Source organism: Colletotrichum orchidophilum, assembly GCF_001831195.1.
Source record: "Colletotrichum orchidophilum strain IMI 309357 chromosome Unknown Scaffold_1.1, whole genome shotgun sequence".
Taxonomy (NCBI): Eukaryota; Fungi; Ascomycota; class Sordariomycetes; order Glomerellales; family Glomerellaceae; genus Colletotrichum; species Colletotrichum orchidophilum.
In genome coordinates this window covers 1-19,741 of record NW_019172957.1, presented here as the reverse complement: position 1 = coordinate 19,741, position 19,741 = coordinate 1, and the positions used below count along the sequence as shown (strand labels likewise).

The following is a 19,741-nucleotide window of genomic DNA, read 5'->3' as shown; positions in this document are numbered from 1 at the left end:
TTCGCCAAACCACGCCCTGAGCTGTTTCATTCTGCTTTCTGACACCAAAACCTCTTCAGATGGTGACCCATCAGTGTTACGCCGGAATGCTAATCGGAGAATTGCGCTAATCTGGCCTGCAGCTTCAGCTAGATCCTGTGTTTCACCCCGAAGTTCCTCCCCTTCGATCCCAGAGACAGCCCAGAACTCCTTCCAGAAGGTGTCTCGCAGCAGCAACTTACATGCATAGTCATGCCAGCCGTCTTGGGTCATGAACCCTGTGGCTAAGAAGAGGACGTCTAAATCTACTCCGAAGGGCATAACCGCCGCTAGGGACCAATCGACGATGCCTGTGATTTCCAACTTGTTCTCATCGACTAGAATATTCGTTGCCGAGAGGTCCCATGCGTGAGGACTTGTGGGCAATCTTGATTGAAGACTAAGGGAAGGTTCTCAATGAGCTTAGACAGCATCGAGTTCGACAAAACGGACGAGGGTGATTCTTCCACCAGCCGGGCAAGTCTTTTACGGATTCTCTCTTGCTTCTCTGCTTGGGTTTGACGGTCAACAGGCCGAGAGCTTGACCAACATCGTGCAAAGTACCCTGAAGATATGAGCAAGATTGCATCTGAATATATATTGGCTTATACGAGAGTTACCGAGCCAGGTGTTTGACAAAGACTCCATGCTTGGCTTCTTCTTCGGTTTCCCTTAACCGATTGCCTGGTGCTGCAGACCAACAGACAGCATGCATTGAACTACCTTAGGCAGCAACCCCTCATTTCAGCCAGCCTTTATGCAAGAAGCGGTTACGCTTTCACCTGCGTGTACGATTGGGTATCTCCGGGTAGTCACCACAAACATTTCTATACCGTAAATATAAATTCCTCAGTTGGTAATGACTAGCCGTGGGTACTCATTGAGGGCAAATTCTATCACCGAGGTAGCGAGAATGGAATGCAGACATGGATCTGGTAATCAGGCCGAGGACAGCAATTTAATGTCGGCAGATTGTCCTGGACCTCGCCGCTGCCAGTAAGCTGGGCGATCCGGGTATAAAAGAAGTAACATATCCTCTTGAAGAGTGGTTCGATGCGCAAACTCTTGTCAACATCAATCCTCACAATCAGTGTGCCAGTGCCTTTATTCGATCAAGTTACCTCTCTAACCTCGTCAATTCAACAAAATGGCTACTGCTCAAACTCTTGCAGTCGTAGACATCCCCGGTCTTCATCACTCGCCCAACGCTGATGACTTTGCAGACTCCCGGAACGTGTATGCCTGACTGCTCCCCAGATCCCCTGTGAGGTTTGTGCTAGCCCTAAATCGACGTGTAGCTCTAATGATCTTCCCCAGCCTAAGGAGCAGCCAGAGATATCTGACACCATACTCAAGAACTTGGGCGAGCTTTTTGTTCGTCACGACGCCCATTATGCCTTCGGCATCCATCTTCTGCATGCTCATTTCCAGGTCCCTGAAGGCAATGTCCTGTATGGGATCCAAGTCCAGGTTCCGGGCAATTCCGAATCTTGTTGGACCAAACCCGTTCCGGCAGAGGAGCTGACCATCAAGCCTATTCATGGCCATGTCTTTCACTTACAGCCCAATGGAGCCTTCGTCCCGTATGAGTTCCAAGAAGGCGAAGCCCCATCTAAGGCAGCCATGGTCCCCAAGGCATTTTTCCAAGAGCTTGCTGAGTTCCTGCATCTCAACAACCTTGCAGGCTTGGTTGCGCTGCAGCTCTTGGATGGCCCAAGAGACCGGACCAAGACTGAGCTCCTGGTTGGGCCACAGGGCACTCTGATGATGGATACTATGGATGTCCTCGGGCTTGAGCCCGCACAAATCACCACGGGTTGGTTCTCCCAGGTGGGAGAGGATGGGGTTATTTCATGCAAGGGCAACGAAGTGTATGCTGCTAAAAAAGAACACCCACGCAGTCTTCCAGGATTCGAAGCCTCTTCCGACCCTGGAAGCATTGAAAGCGGTTCTACTTCAGGAAGGAATCATCGCCTAACGGTTTCGGTGCTCACCCCATTGAATGGCTTGGACGGCCTGGTGATGGTAAAGATAGCAGTATGAGTCGTTCCTTGTATACAGTCTGGAAGATCACAGCCACTCAACAGGCGAATTACGGTAGTCACCATCGAACAATTACCATCAGGTAGTAAGGTGCCCAATAGCAGAGACGGGGGTTTGAGTAATTGAAGCTCATAATTTGCAAATCCAGATATCCTTCTTCAATCTAAGCCTGGTGACATTTCTCGCTGCATGACCATATAGACACAACGTTTCTTTGCCTCAGAATTTGATCCTCACTATCCAGCCATGCAGAACTTCTGGTTGTCAACTTCGAAATGCACAGCACAGCTATTCAATCCTCGAGTGTTGGGTTATCTAGCCACGTACGAAACTTGGTGAGAGCTGAAGTGTCATGTCGCATTTCTGACGTCGTATAGTGCTTCATCTCGCAATCAATCCAACCTTTCGTACCTCGGCTAGTCGATAACTTCTCCCCAATTCTACGAGCCGAGCCAAAGTCGATCAGAATGGGTCTACTATCCTCTGCCACGAGGACGTTTGTGGGGTTGAGGTCGTTATGGGCCCAGCCAAGCGAGTGTAAATGATGAATTGCCGACTCCAGTGACTCTATAAAGAGCTCTTTGTTTTGGATGGTGTGGCCGCTCTTTAGGTAGCTGTTCAAGTCATGGGGGTGTCGGTCGAGCACGAGTCCAGTGATATACCCCCGTCGCACGTGGCAACCATGGTATCCAACGATGTTTGGGTGAGGTTGGCTCCCCAGCAGTTCCATTGCTTCTGCCTCTTCCGCCAATCCCTTGGGGAGGAGATGCACGACTTTATGCTTTAAGAAGATATCGTACAGCGCTAGCCTGGGCCGCTTGACGAAAACGTCTGGCGGGAGCTCCTCAGGAGCTTTAGTGAGAGTGAGACCTTGGGGCCACCGGGGAAAGATTTCCTCGTCAGGAATTCGAGCAAGGGAGTCAGCAGCATGCTGAAATAAGATGTCCGCTTTTGGCTTGTTCAACTGGCCGTAGTATATCATGTCGTCTTCCACCGTAGCGAACATGGTATATTGGAAGTCTCCAGTGTCCTCATCGACTTCTTCAGACACCCAAAGCAATTCCTCCCAACTGGTAACCTGTGGCGCCATGGCGAAAGGATTTCCAGGTAAGTGGTAGAATGAGCGAGAAGTTGGATTATCTGGTCTGGTGAGCTCTCCGGAAGTTCAAGTCACGTGTCTTCCAGTGGCTGGGGGTCAACTGAGGCCACCCGCGGGCGATCTGACACCCAAGTACTAAATTATCTGTCAACATGAACATCGACCTGTCGCGGAGTCGGTCGGTGTCCCGAAGTTACGCGTCAAATATGTTTGATGACATAAGCGTTGCTGGATGAGGTAAGCGGCTACGTGTGGCCCAGTCATACGATGGTGCATTCATCTCCGATCAGTGCGGCGGTAAGGTACGTATTCATGACGGCCCCGCATCGATTGTTACTCGGCCAACAACGGCGCTCATCCCATCCGTCTGCGTCTTCAAGGCATCAAAAGTAGCGGCCAGACCTCGATGCCCACATCCACCATGCCGCTATACGGATTTGCACCATCTCACGGCGTACGAAAACGACTGCGCGCAAACTCTTGTCAGTGATGTGGGATTCTGTTGCTTCCTGGACACAATCGCTTCCCGACCATTATGCCCACGACTGCCACTGGGACAGCGATTGCGACCGCGACCGAGCCTCGAACCACGGGCCTATCCAAGGCCGAGACCACGTTCACATTTACGATCCCGAACACCCAACTATACTCCTCGATCAAGCCTCTCGACTCTACGAGCATTCAACTGCCCGAAGCTCCCACAAAGTGCTGGGAGGCATTCAGCAACGGCCTTTACACAAGCGCACACGCCAGCGACTCGATTTTGACCCTCTCCATCCCTCCTACCCGGGCAGATCCCACGAGGTTGTCTTGGTCGACCATCTGTACGCCGATTGTCACGAAACATATCTTTCATCTCTTTCCGAGCCTCGCGAGATGGTGTCCTCGCCGAGCACCACGACTCCCAGGAAGCGAAGAGCGACCCAACTCGTCGACACCGATAATGCGCCTGACGAATTCGTGCGAGGTTCTGATCATGACGAGACGCCCAGACCAGCACAACCAACACGAGTTTCGAGCTATCGAAACTCTCCAATGTCTTCGCCGACAAAGTCATCCAGCGCTAGTCATCGCTCCGAATCGGTGTCCGGAAGATCAACATCGTCTGCCCGCCACAAATTTGTCAAGCTTCCGCTAGGAACCGAGGGCATCATCAAGCGGCAGTTCTCTGGTCCTCCCACCAACCCTGAGCATCCAGTCGCTATCCAAGACATGCTTTCCAGGATCCGGTCGCTTGAGCGTTGCAGAAACATCCTGTCGTCTACCGGCCGGAATCTACCTTCAATTGCCGACTTTTTGCAAGAATTTGATCTAGATGACAGCGTCTTTCGCACCGGATCAGCAACCCGCAAGCAGGCTGAAGCTTGATGACGCCAAACAAATTGCAGAAAATGCGCGCCGCTGCTTCGAGATGGATCATGACGAGCCCGTCTGGAATGTTGAAGTTCACAATTTACTCTTGACAAAGGTCTTTCGAGGGCGCGACCGCGATACCAGGCAGTCAAGCACCAATCTTTGCGACTTCAGCTTATGGTGAGCCTCCAATGATCAGCTCTATCTTGCCACTTTTGACGTTTTGTGGCCCTTTGACATTTGATCGTTTTCTGACTTATCCCGCTCTACAGTACCACCGCTTCCATCATCAAGAACTACGTCCCCATCGATATGTCAGACAAACGCATCGACTTTTGCATCTACCTCAACCCATCCGCCGACATGACAACGGCCAACATCAAGGGCAAGGTGCTGGCTTTGCGTAACCGACTACCCCGTTTGAGCCTAAATCACACGTCCTACGGTGCCCTATGTCCCTACCCCATCTCTGTCGGTCTAGAGACTAAGAGACCTGGGCATGACTTGGATGGGGCCGTGCTACAGATTGGCGTATGGCAGGCTGCGCATTGGACAATGCTCCGTCGCCTGCTCCGCCGAGCGGCCCCGGAGCTACTCAGAGAACATGGTATCCTGTCTCCTACAGTAGACGATGTCGAGCGGAGTATCCAACAGGCATTGTTTGAGCTGGGAGCGCTTCACGGAGTCGCCATCCAAGGCCACGACTGGATCTACGTTGCGACGTCTCCAGAACCTCCCGAACCCATGCAGCCTCAAGACTCCGCCAACCAACCAGAGCGGCTCGCTTCCTCCCGTACGGTGCGTTTCTTCCACCCTCTATCTACTTTTCTTCGCGGTCTAATGGTGGCGCACAGATTCTTTGGCTTGGGAAGCGTTTTGGCGACACCAACTCAGCACTTGGTATTCACCAAGTCGCCGCTTTTCTAGAGTACCTGGCATTATGGTCCAGCCAGACATACTGGCCTTGGTTCAAAAAATGGATCGTTGCTTCCGAGTAGTTTTCTCCAGCATATCAAGATACCCCAATTCTAATACCTTACTTTATGATGCTTTGTTGCATGTTTGAGTGTTTAAAGTCCCAAGTCCTTTGTCAACCGCGAGTGAAGGCGTAGAGTGAAGTGGGAAAGGAGGCAAAGTACAGCCGAGGTGAACTTCTTTCCCAATGTGATAGAATAATGGGCAGGATGCAAAGAATGCAAATAGGGAAGGTGCTGATAAGCGTGACTAACCTCGCGATGCTAAAAGGTGAAGGCACATCCAAGCCGGAGAAGATGCGCGACTTCCATAATTGTCAGGTCACGTCATAATGGCCACACTCAGGAACATGTGACAAGAGCAGTATTAACAATTAAGAGGATTGGTAAGAACCTTTCTGCCTTAAGGTAGTGTACGTCGAATTAAGGTTGCCCTGTCTCTTCTCTACCCTTTACTCCTATTCTTCTCTTACCAGTGGCCCCTGTTGTCTACGAAGTCCGACGCCGCAGCCAATGCTTTACCCAAGCCGAGATGTTCCCTAATTGCTTCGACGACCATATTGACGGGGATTTCGCTCCATTTCATCAGCGCCATCTGGCCCTCTGAGAAAGTCCCCCAGAACGCCACCTTTGGCTATTTCAACTAGCATCCGGACCAACATCATCGTTCGCCCGATCCAAGCCCAGATGCTGCCTTGCCCCTCATCGGACAACTATGTGTAGACGCACCCTAGTGCTGCACCGTCCAGAATTGCTTCAAGACTAGTAGTGGTAATTGCCGCAATGCCTCAAGTGCATTGACTCGCTTTAGGCGTTACCTTAGTTTGGCCTAGAATGGACCGTAAGTTCACATTCTCTTACAGTGGGTACTCGCCGATTACGCACCTGTCTTTTTCAGCGTTCCTTCCTGCACTTGCCTTGCGATCAATTCATATCTTCCCTCCTTCCTTCGTTACGGTTTTTTTTTCTCTTCACTCTTTAACTTGGGCTCTCCATTTCCTGTCTTTTGCGCGTCCCTATTCCCCACCTTCGCATCTCACCATCTCGGCGCAAGTGCCCATCAATCAACATCAACACTCCAGCATCACATCAATCAATGCGATGACGCGCAGCAGCGATCAAGACCTCTCCCTCGTCAATTCAGATGTTTCCGAGATCCCGCCGCTTCTCAAAACGCTCAATGAGCTGAATAAGATCGACATTATCGGGATTGAGAAGCACACTGGCGGCTTGTGGGACGAGCTGCACGCCAACTTTGCCAACAACAGAGACTCCTCCATCACCGGCGGCGCCGGCTTCATTGTCTGAGCCCTCAACAATGTCGACCGTTAGCTACTCTGCCGCATCCTCGGCCAGGAGCACAAGGCCGTCCTTTAATCCAACACTTGAGACATGCAGGGCCGTTTGGTAAAGTTAGCCGAACGCTAGGACGCCTCCCCCGGCCTCTTCTTTGCTCTCTTCGCCCATAAAATTATCGCTTCCTATGCATGCATTGATCTCCTCCATAGTCTATGAAAGGCGAGTCTTGAGCTACTGCTTACCGACTTTGTTAATTAATTTAATAGCGTGCCGCGACACAATACTAATCGGTACGGTCCCCGCGCCGTCAAGAACGCCATTAGTATGCCCAAGGAGGTTATTGGTCAGTATATTTCCTCTATCTATATCCCACTCTCTCTACTTTTACTTACACTTCTTCTCTCTTCTTAGTTAACCATGCCCTTATTAAGCGGAAATATCGGCTTGCTAAGGATCCGTTGTCGTCAGAAAGCGATTTGAGTAGTAATAGCGGCGACTTGGAAGATGAACCCCCCGCGAGCTTGGACAAGCATGAATGCGACTCTGATGACGGTAGTAAACACAACCTTGATCCACATCGGCCCCTTCCTGCCGGATCCGCCTCCATCAAAGCCGGAGCGACAGACGGTGACGCTACGCAAGATGCACCTGCCTTCGCACGCCGTTCACCGAGACGGCCCGTCACCAGAAGCTCGGCACCACTCTCACATCCTCCAGCAAAACGAAAGCAAACTCCTGAAGCCTAACCCGTCGATCTTTCTCCTTCACCAGAGCGACCCAGAAGGGAACGCCAAACTGTGGCCAGTTCCCCGCCATACTCAGCGCCTCTCTCTCAGTTGAGAAACAATGATGGACTCGACGATTTTTTCTTCCAGATGGCCCCATCTGCGCACGACTCTGATGATGATGGAGACGGTGACTTCCAAATACCCCAGCCAGAGCTTTGGTCTGGGCCGCCCCCTCCCCGAGTATTGCAGCTTATTCGCACATCATGCGAACATACACCGATTCCGCCCAATCCCAAGCGTCGTGACTCACTGACGTTAGACGCAGACACTGGGATGCCAGCAACGACAGTCTTGGCGATGAGAGCATCAGTGCACTCGTCAATGTCGAACTCCACCAAAACTTAAGCCTCTTGCCAGAGATGGGCCAGCAATACCCGTGAGAGCTAGACCTGCTTCTCCGTTGCCCGCTCGACTCAACGTGCCATCCAGTCCCGTTTTCGAAAACATTCAGCGCAAACAATCCCGCGAAATATCCGCCCGACCCGAGTCGTCCCCAGGCCCTATTATCGAAATCGTCGAAAGTGAACAATCTCCTCAAGCGAAACTGGCATCTGACGCACCTCCAGAAATCAATTCCACCCCAATTACCCACCCCAAACCAAGGCCATCGTCGAGGCTCAAGTATCGCTCCATCCTAGCAGAGCTCTTGGAGAATGCATACCGTCTAGCACCAGGATATATGCTCAACGATACTATCATTGATGCCCTTCTTAACCGTTTGTTATTAGGTAATACAAAAGTCTTGGTAATTAGTAATCTAGTTTTTATCTCGCAAAGTATACCTAATAGTGTCTTTAATAAAATCGCATAGGGGAACTATAACAAGATCCTTATACCTGTGTACCGTAATAGCCACTAGGTAGGTATTGTTTATCTTCTTCCGCTAAGACAACAAAGTGCGCCTCTTCGATTCTTGTCTAAGCGGTCTGCTTGTTAATAAGGTTGCTAATGCCGTCATTTTGCCGTTCCTCCGTCGGGTAGGCGTGCTCAATAATATTCAAGTTGACTTAGATGTGAGCGAAGTAAGTACCTCTTTAGTTTTTCTTGGATCCGAATGGTGTACTAAGATATCGTCAATATGCTCGCCAGTAGAATGGCGTCGACTGTGGGCTTTTCACGCTGCTGTTCGCGTACCACGTTTCGGGGATCTTCAAAGGTATGCCAACAGACGTCACCTCGGAGACGCTCGATTCTCATCGCAGACACTTCCTTCACTGCCTTTTAACGTCCACCGACGCCGCTCTGTCGCCTCCTCCGATCAAAGGCCTGGATGTCCTTGGGAAGACTGTAGGAGATCGCATGGTGTCTATCGCTCGATACACTTTACAAATCCGCGACCGACGCTCCTCTATCGAGTCTCTACTCAAGCCAGGAAGTCTTTTTGGCGATTCGACCGCAAGCATCCGGCAGCTCCGTCAAGATGAGGGACGTTGATGGGAGATGCATTTCATTGCTCCGGCACTCGATGCCATGCATGCGAGCCATGCTCGACTCTTGCAGGACGCTATCAAGAAGGAAGCGATGCACAGATGTCGCGAGATACGCAGAGCTGTCGCCAGTATACTCAAGCATGTCGACCCGAAAGACCCACGAGTTCCCTCCGTCGATCGTGTAGAGCCGGCAAATCGGTTGGAAGCAAAGACCATGATGAACCTTCGGTGTGCAGCCGATGTGGCCGCAGACTTTTTCATGGGGGAGGATCATGGGGATACAGCCGATGACGACAACCCTTTCACAATGTGCGTCGTAAGTATCATCATTGCTCGCTATTCCAGACAGAAATTTTAAAGTATTGAAGATGGAGGTTGCAGGGTGTCAAACAGGGGGACTGGGGACCTTGTGGGACGATGAAGAGTTCGTCGATAGTCACAGACAAGGCGTAACACGTGGGTAGCAATGTTCATGAAGTTATGATTCATGAAGTTTCGCGCGTACATATTATTTAAATCTGTGTTCTCCTAATAATCAATTATATTAAAAATACAAATAATTCAAAACTTAACGATTGTATAGTCCTATCCTTGTTCTGCTAGCTCTATATAGCGCAGTAATTCCATCTCATCTGTAAATGCGTTTATAGGATCTGTCGGTGATGTTCCTCCACGCACAGCCGCCCTGATCCCAGGAGCCGATACGACGTAGTCGCGAAACTGTTCCGTAAATCCGGTTGCACTCGCGTCGGTCTGTTGTCGGAATCTAGCAACATCGGATTCAACCTCACTGAGAAATAGAGTCCTTGCTTCTGCAGGGCTGCAGCCCCGTTCGAGCTGGAAGTTCCCTATGTGCATATCCCTCTTCGTACGCACGGAGATCCAGGGTGTCCTCAGTGCATGGCAGACCTGCAGTACTTGCACATCGGCCTTGTTTCTCCCGTTAGCGTGATAGCACTATCAGGGCGAGGCTGTATATCTAGGACTGCACTGACCTGCGTCATGGTAGACTCATGCACCAGCATGACCAAGTCGAACGCATACAATTGGCGTCTCTGATAGTACCCAAAGGCTGATTCACTTACCGTGCCTGCCCCCGGTGAGTCGTACCACACGAACCCGTTATGTATAGGATCCACGTATCGGTGGCGTTCTTGCGTGACCTCCGATGCACCAGTAGGCGCATAGTCCTCATCCCCGAAGGTTCGATCCCGCAGTGCATTGAGCAAAGATGACTTCCCCGAGTTGAGGCTGCCTGCTATGACGATATTTCGAGCTCCTACCTGGTAGCCCACGTCCGCCCTGGCCGCCGATATATCCTCGTCCGATATGGTCAGGTTCGCGAGGTCGATTCCGCTAGGAAGCGTTAGCCAGCGGGACGTAGTATGGTCATATAGCCTATAGGCTCGCCCACAGATCTCGCATGTGTCTTTCCAGGGCCTCTCGCCGCTCTCTTTCCCTTCTTTCTTGATCTTCTGCGTCTGCCCGGCGCTTTTCGGCCTCCCTCTGGCGCTGTCGTTCCCGTGCTGCTCTTGCATTGTCCAACGTCTGTAATATAGACATTGCCACGGAATACCCGGCGATCGCAGCTAAGTTCTGAACGAGGCTTAGCTCCAGCCGGTACCCCCCAGGAGGCGTTCCAATCTTGACATGATAGCTCCAATTTCCATTGTGGTGTTCGGCGTCGTTGTCGGCCGGCGTTTCGGGTCGCGAGGGCTCCGGATTTGGGCTCCTCGGTCGCGACCGGGGCCTTGCATCATCCTCGGATTTCATGGTCGGTCTCATTGATCATTGTCGGAGGACTGGAGTTTCTAAGAAACGGGATTTGGCTTTGGATCTGGCTCCGTCTACCCCGCTCTGCTGCCTTGGGGGTTATATACTGGCCATCATCTGTCACGGGGTACGGGAGGCGCCCAATCAGCAATCTTCAGATAACGCACCTTCAAATGACCTGTTATTGGCCAAATTATCGTAAATTGGCTGTCAGCTTAAGTCCACACACATACACGCGCATGGACAGCTTGCAGAGGTTGTGATGCGCCGTCCGGCTCGCGCCCGGGCTTTGTATCCCAGACGTCTGTAAAGACTTGAGGTTGATATATCCCACGAAGGTGCTGAGGTAATTGGATTCTAAGAAATATACTAGAGTCGTAGAGATTCCTTCTATTCCCGTCGGGCTTAGACGCCCCGTTGCTTTCCAATCGCATCCAGCCCTATTCCTTGCTAGTGCTGATTAAACAATTTCTCATGTAAAGGTAGCCGGTCCTTTGACAAGGGCTGTTACCAGTCGTTTATAATAACAGTTGGAGCTCCCTCAGATAAAAGGAATGATGGAATCATTCCCCTGATGATGAGGAATGCTGAATTGTTGATGATTAAGTGGTTACTGTAAAGACTCACCGGGGAACAGCAGTACGAGGGTGAAGGGGCTGACCAGAAGACATAAGTAACTATAGCACAATCTATTAAGCTCAAAATTCTTCAGGCCTCCAGCAATGAAAATGTTTGTATTTTGGTGCACACTTCTAGCCTGCTGATGCTGTAGAATAGCTCGCTGGAAGTGACCCTGTTCACCTCAGCACAGAAGACTTGGGCTGTCCAGTAGGCTTGATAAAATCGTTTAGGGAATGCTCTATTTACTATGCGGCGTTGATTGCCGAGTTCTATTTCCAGACCTTGCTTTTATATAGCCGACTGTGACATATCACTGTCTACTGACTTCTCTGGGAGTTTGCTGTGCAGCGTATCTGATTCACTTGGAGCGGAAAGGATAACATACGTCGTCATTCCTCATCCAGGTATTGTGATCTGTCGTCCTTTCCTACCTGTGGCTGCGATTTGCCTCCTGATTTGAATGACGTACTACTAAACTGAATGTTCCTTCGCTAATGACTCCCGCTAAGGCAAGTGGGGTTACCTTACCTTATGTACGCGTAATCTGCACCATGAGTCTGCGATCAATGGAGAGCCGAGTGATTGACAAACTTGGTGAGCAAAGGGCGACGGTTTTGATCGCAACCCAGAGTAAGAAAATACAGCATTTAAGCTGAGTGACTGCTATACTTCCAATTATCGCTCCAATTTCCGACAGTTCCTGTTCAATCTTTGAAAGTGCTGCCAATTGGTGGTTTGAAGCGATTGTGAGATGGCGAAGTGGAGAGGGGAAAATGTCGACTTTCAACCCGACTGGGCGCCAAAACCTGCTGAGTCGTCTGGGTCTGGCTCCAGCTGATTGAGTGGTGTCTTCCCCTGGCCGTACACAAATGCCTCTGCTTTCAATCATTCAATACTCACATCGCCGACCATGTAAATAGATATAGCTGGCCGCACATCATCTTTTCATCATGCAATTGAGTGTCGACATTGTGGTGTTGATAGTTGAACAAAGTTTCTCGTGGTCTATTCTTTAACCTCTGCGCCGATTCTTCAAACATCCATACCCGGTCTCGTAAGACTAATCCGAGGAGTGTTCCATCTTCGTGACTGGGACGCTCGCCAATAATCCTCTCTGCACCGAGCCTCCGCATCAGATCTCGGACCCTGACGGACATCGCACCCGTTCTGAATTGCAAGCTTCACGGCAGCTCTAGTGGATCTAAGTAAAACCACTACCATAGGCTGAGAGCATCGACCACAGCATGATCTCGAAACCTTCAAATAACGCGGCGTGAAGGAAATCCTTCTCAGCTACGACAGTCTCGTGGTGTCTGATCTCTCTATGACAGGCAAGGCGCGACGTCATTTCCAGAGGAGCCCGTCCGATCGACAACGTAGAAGAAGATCCATGTCTCATTTCACAGCGCTCAGTGTTCTTGGTCTAGCCATGCACAACGGTGGAATTTTTCAAACAGCCATCAGGCAAATGAAGCATGAACACGCGACTTTTCGTCAGAGATGGAGCGATTCGGCTGCATCGGGGCACCATCTCGGCATGATGTTAGTAATCGCCCTTTCTGGCAGCTTGACTACATAGCCCTCGTCGTCTTGGGGAGCACGCCATCCAAGCCGACATGATGAGACTGGAATGGGCTTACTCGCCCAAAATAGCTTTCGCCATTTCCCAAAAGTGGCGGCAGCAACGATGGGCCACGGCAATGGACTGACCCCACGTCGCTCATAGGCGAGCGGCCAATTTGAAGATAGAGTACTGCATACGCAAGACGTATCTCAAGTCCTCGGTTAGTTGGCATGACGGACGCACCATGGGTGATGGACCTGGATTAGGGGGCGTGGTAATTTCAAGGATGAGCTCTTTTCAAACCAACACCAAACGCCATTCATGGCCCACTCGCTGAAGCTCCGAGGATGATCGACGAAAACCAGGGCCAATATACCGTCTCCGTCCACCAGGCAAGGTATTGAATTACCCGGACAACCTGGTAAACTCCTTCATGGTTCGTGGTCGAGCCTATGTTCTTCTTGGACCACAGCAGCTACACTTTGAATTAGCAAGGAGAACAAGAGGCAGTACGAACGGGAGAGGCGGAGAACACCAATGGGGGCGTCTTACTGTACTGGCTCCCTCTCTCGTGGAGGCTACGAAATGCCAGTCCTCTCCTTGAACAATAAGACCCGGAAGGAAAGCCAAGCCTTGTAATGTGGCCCCTTGAATTTGTGCAAGGCGATCCAGGTAAGTCCATTGTGCAGCATGCCATGTCCCGATCTGCAAATGTGCGTCATCCTGGCTAGAACCGCGCTGCTTAGACTCGATGCTCAACGAGATGGGCTTATTGCGAAAGAGAAAGTGAGACGTGTGGTTGATGGACGAGTAGCCAGACATGTGCCGCATACGATCAATGGCTTCAGTGACAATAGGCTTGTGTTCTGTACTTGTTGATTCCGGATCAATAAAGACACAGAAGTCGACCATACGAGGCGGCATATCTTTGATCAGCTTGTGGTGGATTGCAGCTGTCGTTCTGTGTAGATGGAAAGAAACGTCAGCTATTGGTCCCATCCTTTCGAGGTGTAGATGCACAAGTAATACTTACGAAGGTGCGAAATTGATCAGGCCATCTCTAGCAGGCGCGAGAGGACGCCGCAAAGACAGGGCGAGTACACGGAAGTGCACTTCACGATCCCAGCTGGCCTCGTCAAACTTTTCCGCAATGCCGTACTGCGATGTCTGGACAATAGCATTCACCTCCGCGAACGAAGGTACCGGTCCGTATCGTTTAACGTGGATATCGCTCACATCGTAAACAGCATCGTCGTCGAGATCTATCTCGGGGTTGGAACATCGAATTGAATCCTGCGCAATACTTCTGTCAGGACTACCATCACAGTGACGCCGGGAAACGGACGGGGGGAAGAGCAACAAAATCATACCACATCGCTGTTAGGGACGATTCCTCTACTTTTCGCGATCCTGGAGATAATGCTGAGAGACTCTCGTAGGCTCCCCGCACCAGGCCTGGCGTCGATGTTCTCGAGTGTCCTTATGGAATCTAGCGCATAGACCTTGATCGGGTTCTTGCTGATTTCTGCTATGCTGAATCGTTTCGTGGGCGACTTGGAGCGACTAGGTCGCGATGATGAGGCCACGGAGTATGCACCGCTGCCCGCACTTAGAGATACGCTGCTACCATCGCAGGAGACGGAATCGCCTGGTCGCACCGCACGAGGGGTTTCGGTATTGTCTTCGGGGTTGAATTGGTATCCGCCGGCAGGTATGAGACGCTGGCGCTTTTGCGGCGTGAGAGGCCCTCCTCCGCTTTGATCAGTCATGATCGTCGCATGCCCTTGTTCGTCGTCGGAGCCCGGAGGGGTGAGGGCATGGCTGGTTAGTCGCTTGCGCTTGCGGGTTGTCGTCGGAGACGCGTTGAAGGGTATTTCGTGATCCTTGGGTAGATTCAAAAGCCAGGCCTGGATGTTATCGTGAAGAGTGCACATTGGGATGCACGTTTGCCGGTGTGTTCTCCGTGAGCGGATGTGAACGCAAGGATGCAGTGGCCGTGGTGGGGTGATTGATGATGCAGCGCCCTCTAAACGCTGCCCGCCCTGAACCTCAGTTGGGTTTGCGTACTTCATAAACTCTAGCAGCGTTTTCTCGGTTGCTACAGCGATGCCACACCACGTTTAATTGGAGGAACAGCACCAGTGGGGTGCCACTCACTCCCCGTCTGGACCACCCCCGCATGGAGCTCCCCCGCATTTGTATCTCTTTGGAGGTCTCCAACTCCGAGTTGCTCCGTCGCCAGGCCAACCACCATGACGCAGAACTTCTACTTTGACACCGTCACAACGCCCAATATCTTTCACCGCGAACGACAACGGAAGGAAAATTGGCTCGAGAGCTTGAACGAGGGGAGCGCCAGTAATTGGGGCCGCGATCAGCTGTCTGCCCTGCGCGTTCTCGCTGTCAACAACAGGAACCATCTCCCCTCAAATTCCGCGTTCTGGAAAGACCATGATGATGCCAGGACAGCGCTGGAGAGCCTTATTCAAGGCCCCGAGCTCAGTGACCGCGTCAAAGATGTCCCATGCTCTGAGTACGCGCTGCAGGAAACCTACGGCAAATCGCTTGGACCAATTTGGGCTGCTATGAATCGTCTGTGTCGAACAGGTGATGCTCAACCTAAAGATCAGCATGTCAATAGTTACGATGCAGGTGACAAGCTTGCCGGCGATGGCAGCTCAATGCCAAGCTCACCTCCCCCCCAACTAACCCCCGATCCGGAGAAGAAGCAAGGGACACCGTTGTATAGCTCCCCAGAATCGTTGCCCACGTAGAGAAGGTCGAAAAGGCTTTCGATTAGACACCATGGTTACTAAATTTCACAAGTCGCGCCCCTCCTCAAGTCCCTCGATCTCTACCAATCGACCCTCTTCTCTAAGTTATATTAACGAGGTGGAGTCCGTCGTCTACCTAGCTTTGTCGGAGGATCTTACCTACCGATTCGCGAGCGCCTTCATTAGGCACGTACTATTCAACATTCCAACCTCAGCCGAGGACGAGCATCATGTCGACTTTGACGACCACAGACTTTCGCTAAACTACAAAGTGCAACCGGACATCGCCTATATATCTATCAATAACGGAGGCCTTCTGCTTATAAAGGATTTAAGCTACGTTCACGGCCGCATCGCAATTCCCAAAATAAAACGGAATTTAAATTCTATTTATAGCGATAGACACATCCTTACCGACGAGCGTTTTACATAAATGATCGGCTAGGCGTTAGCTTTGTGGATAGATAAGTCCCTAAAATAAGCGGGACCACAGAATACGTAAGTCTAGATCCGGGGGAGCTTCTCCAAGCATAACTAGCGTTAAGAGGGCCGTGGGACTGATTGTTTCTCTAGGATCTTCATCATTACTGCCTCGTATTATTTTACGCAGTTTTTTAAGGTCCATATTAGCCCTAACTATCGAGAGCAGCTTAGAATACACGGCGACCATTAGCACAAAGACGCCAGCTTTATTTAAGTTCGTGCTACGTAGGCGTTTAACCTCTAAGAAGACCGCGGCCGCCAGCACGCCATCAAGAACATCGTCGGCATTGCTGATCTAATACACCAAAAAGCGATGGGCAACGATTAAGCACGACTTGTCAAATACTATTGACATTGGGCCATGCACTGTCACTCTCGGGGGTTTGGTCTGGTCGCACGCCATGAACGAACATCTCGAGCAACTCTACGCGACTGCCTTCGACGAACCACAACATTGGGTCAGGCAATGGGAAGCTGGGGATGAGGGCTAAGAGTCGCACAGCTGGATCGAGGCGCTGGGACTACCTGGCCCGGAGCATGGTAACTGAACTCTTTCAGATTCTGGCCGAGTGTGTGACGACTCCCCTGGACATTTAAGGGAAGCGCGAAGTGACTTGAAAAGAGACTTGATATCTAAGATACGCGATTCGGCTACCGCGTGTTGCCATGACGAGCCTCGAGGAACCTTGACAGACAGTACATACTGAGTTGAGTGAATTAGGATAAAGGCAGGCAGGGACTTGACTGACGTAAGGAAGAGAAAGTAAAATGATTGTGCTCCTGGTCTACGAGCGCCACGGCTAGCTAGTCCTTCTACTCGAAGAAGCGTATTTGGAATCCGGGATGCTCGTGTCCGTTAATAGTTGAGTGGCAGATGAGACCGAAGGAGCGTCACCTTTTCCAGCTATCAAGCTATACAGGCAGAGATTGAAAGAGTCCGAGTCACTGCGAGGTCTGGGCCTAGGCGAAAGTTCGGTGGCTAAGGGGAATGTCATGCCATGCCACGGGCTGTTCAACAACCCTGCTCCTTCAGGGGCAGCGTAACGGGTCGGCCCATACATCCGAATCATTACAGACTACACCAGGGGGACTTGACAACAGGGACACTCATCCACCGAGGTAGCTCGCGAGACCGCCATTTTGCCTGGTAGTAAGAGAAGGTCCCATGAGCAGTGCCCAAGTCCATAGCCGACACGGTGAAAGTCTCAGAACACTTCGCCACTGATATATCTGCAGCTGGTGTTCGATGACTACCGCCTGTTTGCTTTCTGTATTTGTGTGCTATTCAACGAGTGACAGTGGTGTTTGGAGACTCGCAGCCCTTTCGCAATTTAGACTCACTTCAGTATTAAGGATCGATATCCAACCACACCGCGTTGCATTCCTCCCCGAGGAGAATTCAGAGGACCTGTCCTAGTAGATTGTTGTGTTGATATCTAGGTGACGTACCGATCTCGCGCAGCGCATCCCTCCGCAATCCATGGAGAAAGGTCTCTTGGTGATATCATCGCCTCACTTAACGACGCGTCTCTTGCGGACAAGATCATCAATGACAGGGGCACAAAGAGAGACTACTCTGGGCGTTTAACACAAAACATTCATTACAGCCACAGCTTCTTTGTCAATACGAATAAATGTGCTAAAGCGATCTAGAGTATCCATTGATGCTTGCTTCAGCCTGAGTATTATTCGGAGGCGATTTAAGTAGAATCGGCTATATAAACTGCAAGATGTGATCCGAGCGTTGGAGTAATATCGGTTGGAGTTGGGACGGAGTAATGATTGGCTGGCGCTGCACGTTGAATAGAGATTTAGGGTTCGGGTTATATAGGTAGTTACTAGGGTTAAGTTATGAGAAAGGGGTGCTAATAAGGTAATAAAAGAATAATAAATAGGAAGATTATTTTATATTATTTATTTACTATTATAAAATAAAAAGCGGTATTAAATCGCTATGGATAGCTTCGTCGAGATTAATAAGAAGCATCGTATACTTATTTATCGGAAATGCAAAGCAGCTATCCGGCCCGGTAATAATATTAAGTCGTACTTCCGCCACGAGTATTAGCTAAAAAGAGAGGTTTTTAAAGATATTAAAGATTATTATAGTTGCTTAGATTTAGCTAATCTAAAAGTTAATATTTTGCCTGGCGATAGTAGCTCGGCTATTAAATAGTTTAACGTTCTGCGGGGGTATAACTGCTTCGTATACTACTATCTTATTACGGTAAAAAATAATATTACATACTATTAGCGGGAGGCCGGGTATATAGCGATTAGGCCGATATTAATAAAGGTTTAGTTATAAACGTAAATGCGCGGGAAGTACGTACGATATTAAATTATCGGTAATAACGAGGCCGAGGTAGGACCTATTTTAGGTAATAGTAGCGGGAAAGATGTTATAAAGTTAATAATAGCTTAGTATACGGCCGAACTTAACACCGAGGATACCGAGCGGCTAAGAATAAGGGATTCAAAGGAAGATATAAACTAGGATTTATTATAAGTAAAGAGGTTATAATAGGTTAAGTATTTTAGGTCTTGCGATCTTCTTAGGATTTACGACGCTATTAAGTGGATATGGGCTAAGAGTATAGCGTTAGGATGAGGTTAGGAATGGGATGAAGAGGCCGTGCGAGAGCGATTAGTTTTATTATGTCTTAGGAAGAATTTCGATCGTAAAGTAGAACGGTATAGCTAGCGATTAGATAGCGTACCGGCCGAGACGCTTTAATAGCTTATTAATATCGTAAATATTAATCTTAATAGGATGCCGTTCGGGCTTAAAGGTAAGGAGGCGTTTATAATTAAATACTAGTTAGTAGGGTATTAGTATTTAGGTTTTTATTAGCGGGCGTATCGGATCGGACGAGACGAGGTATTAAAGCGTTAGGCTATCCGTTTTACGAACGAGTAGTAAGGCTTATTATGCGATATAATAGCTAAGTTAGATAAGAGTAGTATTATTAATAGCTACGATAACGGGTTTTATAACGGCTAAGATAACGACGAGGACGGAAAAGGGGTCGAAGGTATTTATCCTCAGGGCGACGATAAGATATTTAACCAGGCCGTATTTTTATTTTTCGTTGCTTTAGTTAAGACTTAGGTCGGTAGATAGGTATATTTTAACTTGCTATTATGCTTTTATGCGGCGTTAGGGATCCGAACCCGCCCGCTCGGGTATACGGAGCCGTATTTATATATAGGTATATTAGCGGCTATTTTATAATAGTCCCGGCTTTTTTTTTTAGAAGCCGCGTTCGAGGGCTAGCCCCAGGATTAAGACGAGGTCGGGATTTAAGCGGTGCTCGCGTTCCGGGACTAATACGCCGCTTAGATGTACGTAGGCGCGCATACGGTTATTAATATTATGATCGGATGGATGGCGCTCGGGAGAGGCTGGCGAATGCGGATGGGCGGGCAGCCGTCGGTACGTTGGGCGGTTAGGGTTAGGGTTAGGGTTAGGGTTAGGGTTAGGGTTAGGGTTAGGGTTAGGGTTAGGGTTAGGGTTAGGGT

The 19,741-nt window shown here is 50.0% G+C and overlaps 8 protein-coding genes across 8 annotated transcripts; 5 read left to right on the top strand and 3 right to left on the bottom strand.

The window, feature by feature from the left end:
* Positions 1 to 1,165: 1,165 nt before the first annotated feature.
* On the top strand, positions 1,166 to 1,996 carry CORC01_00008 (uncharacterized protein; the record flags this gene model as incomplete). Its single annotated transcript, XM_022611666.1, has 3 exons — positions 1,166 to 1,254; positions 1,317 to 1,834; positions 1,920 to 1,996. 3 exons carry the CDS (start codon positions 1,166 to 1,168, stop codon positions 1,994 to 1,996), a joined length of 684 nt encoding a protein of 227 aa, XP_022481671.1.
* A 301-nt stretch (positions 1,997 to 2,297) lies between these two features.
* CORC01_00007 (uncharacterized protein) lies at positions 2,298 to 3,151 on the bottom strand (the record flags this gene model as incomplete). Its single annotated transcript, XM_022611665.1, has 2 exons — positions 2,298 to 2,329; positions 2,389 to 3,151. The coding sequence occupies 2 exons, from the start codon at positions 3,149 to 3,151 to the stop codon at positions 2,298 to 2,300; spliced, it is 795 nt and encodes a 264-aa protein (XP_022481670.1).
* A 544-nt stretch (positions 3,152 to 3,695) lies between these two features.
* On the top strand, positions 3,696 to 5,511 carry CORC01_00006 (uncharacterized protein; the record flags this gene model as incomplete). The annotated part of the gene is made up of 5 exons (XM_022611664.1): positions 3,696 to 3,865; positions 3,955 to 4,400; positions 4,549 to 4,693; positions 4,786 to 5,311; positions 5,368 to 5,511. 5 exons carry the CDS (start codon positions 3,696 to 3,698, stop codon positions 5,509 to 5,511), a joined length of 1,431 nt encoding a protein of 476 aa, XP_022481669.1.
* A 1,077-nt stretch (positions 5,512 to 6,588) lies between these two features.
* Positions 6,589 to 6,795, top strand: CORC01_00005 (Ulp1 protease family protein; the record flags this gene model as incomplete). Its single annotated transcript, XM_022611663.1, has 1 exon — positions 6,589 to 6,795. The coding sequence occupies one exon, from the start codon at positions 6,589 to 6,591 to the stop codon at positions 6,793 to 6,795; it is 207 nt and encodes a 68-aa protein (XP_022481668.1).
* Positions 6,796 to 7,317: 522 nt separating this feature from the next.
* CORC01_00004 (Ulp1 protease family protein) lies at positions 7,318 to 9,008 on the top strand (the record flags this gene model as incomplete). The annotated part of the gene is made up of 5 exons (XM_022611662.1): positions 7,318 to 7,535; positions 7,840 to 7,950; positions 8,004 to 8,290; positions 8,586 to 8,596; positions 8,667 to 9,008. The coding sequence occupies 5 exons, from the start codon at positions 7,318 to 7,320 to the stop codon at positions 9,006 to 9,008; spliced, it is 969 nt and encodes a 322-aa protein (XP_022481667.1).
* Positions 9,009 to 9,589: 581 nt separating this feature from the next.
* On the bottom strand, positions 9,590 to 10,789 carry CORC01_00003 (uncharacterized protein; the record flags this gene model as incomplete). The annotated part of the gene is made up of 3 exons (XM_022611661.1): positions 9,590 to 9,934; positions 10,090 to 10,360; positions 10,419 to 10,789. 3 exons carry the CDS (start codon positions 10,787 to 10,789, stop codon positions 9,590 to 9,592), a joined length of 987 nt encoding a protein of 328 aa, XP_022481666.1.
* Positions 10,790 to 13,281: 2,492 nt separating this feature from the next.
* Positions 13,282 to 14,896, bottom strand: CORC01_00002 (uncharacterized protein; the record flags this gene model as incomplete). Its single annotated transcript, XM_022611660.1, has 4 exons — positions 13,282 to 13,437; positions 13,515 to 13,923; positions 13,996 to 14,255; positions 14,333 to 14,896. The coding sequence occupies 4 exons, from the start codon at positions 14,894 to 14,896 to the stop codon at positions 13,282 to 13,284; spliced, it is 1,389 nt and encodes a 462-aa protein (XP_022481665.1).
* A 318-nt stretch (positions 14,897 to 15,214) lies between these two features.
* On the top strand, positions 15,215 to 15,736 carry CORC01_00001 (uncharacterized protein; the record flags this gene model as incomplete). Its single annotated transcript, XM_022611659.1, has 1 exon — positions 15,215 to 15,736. One exon carries the CDS (start codon positions 15,215 to 15,217, stop codon positions 15,734 to 15,736), a length of 522 nt encoding a protein of 173 aa, XP_022481664.1.
* Positions 15,737 to 19,741: the final 4,005 nt, after the last annotated feature.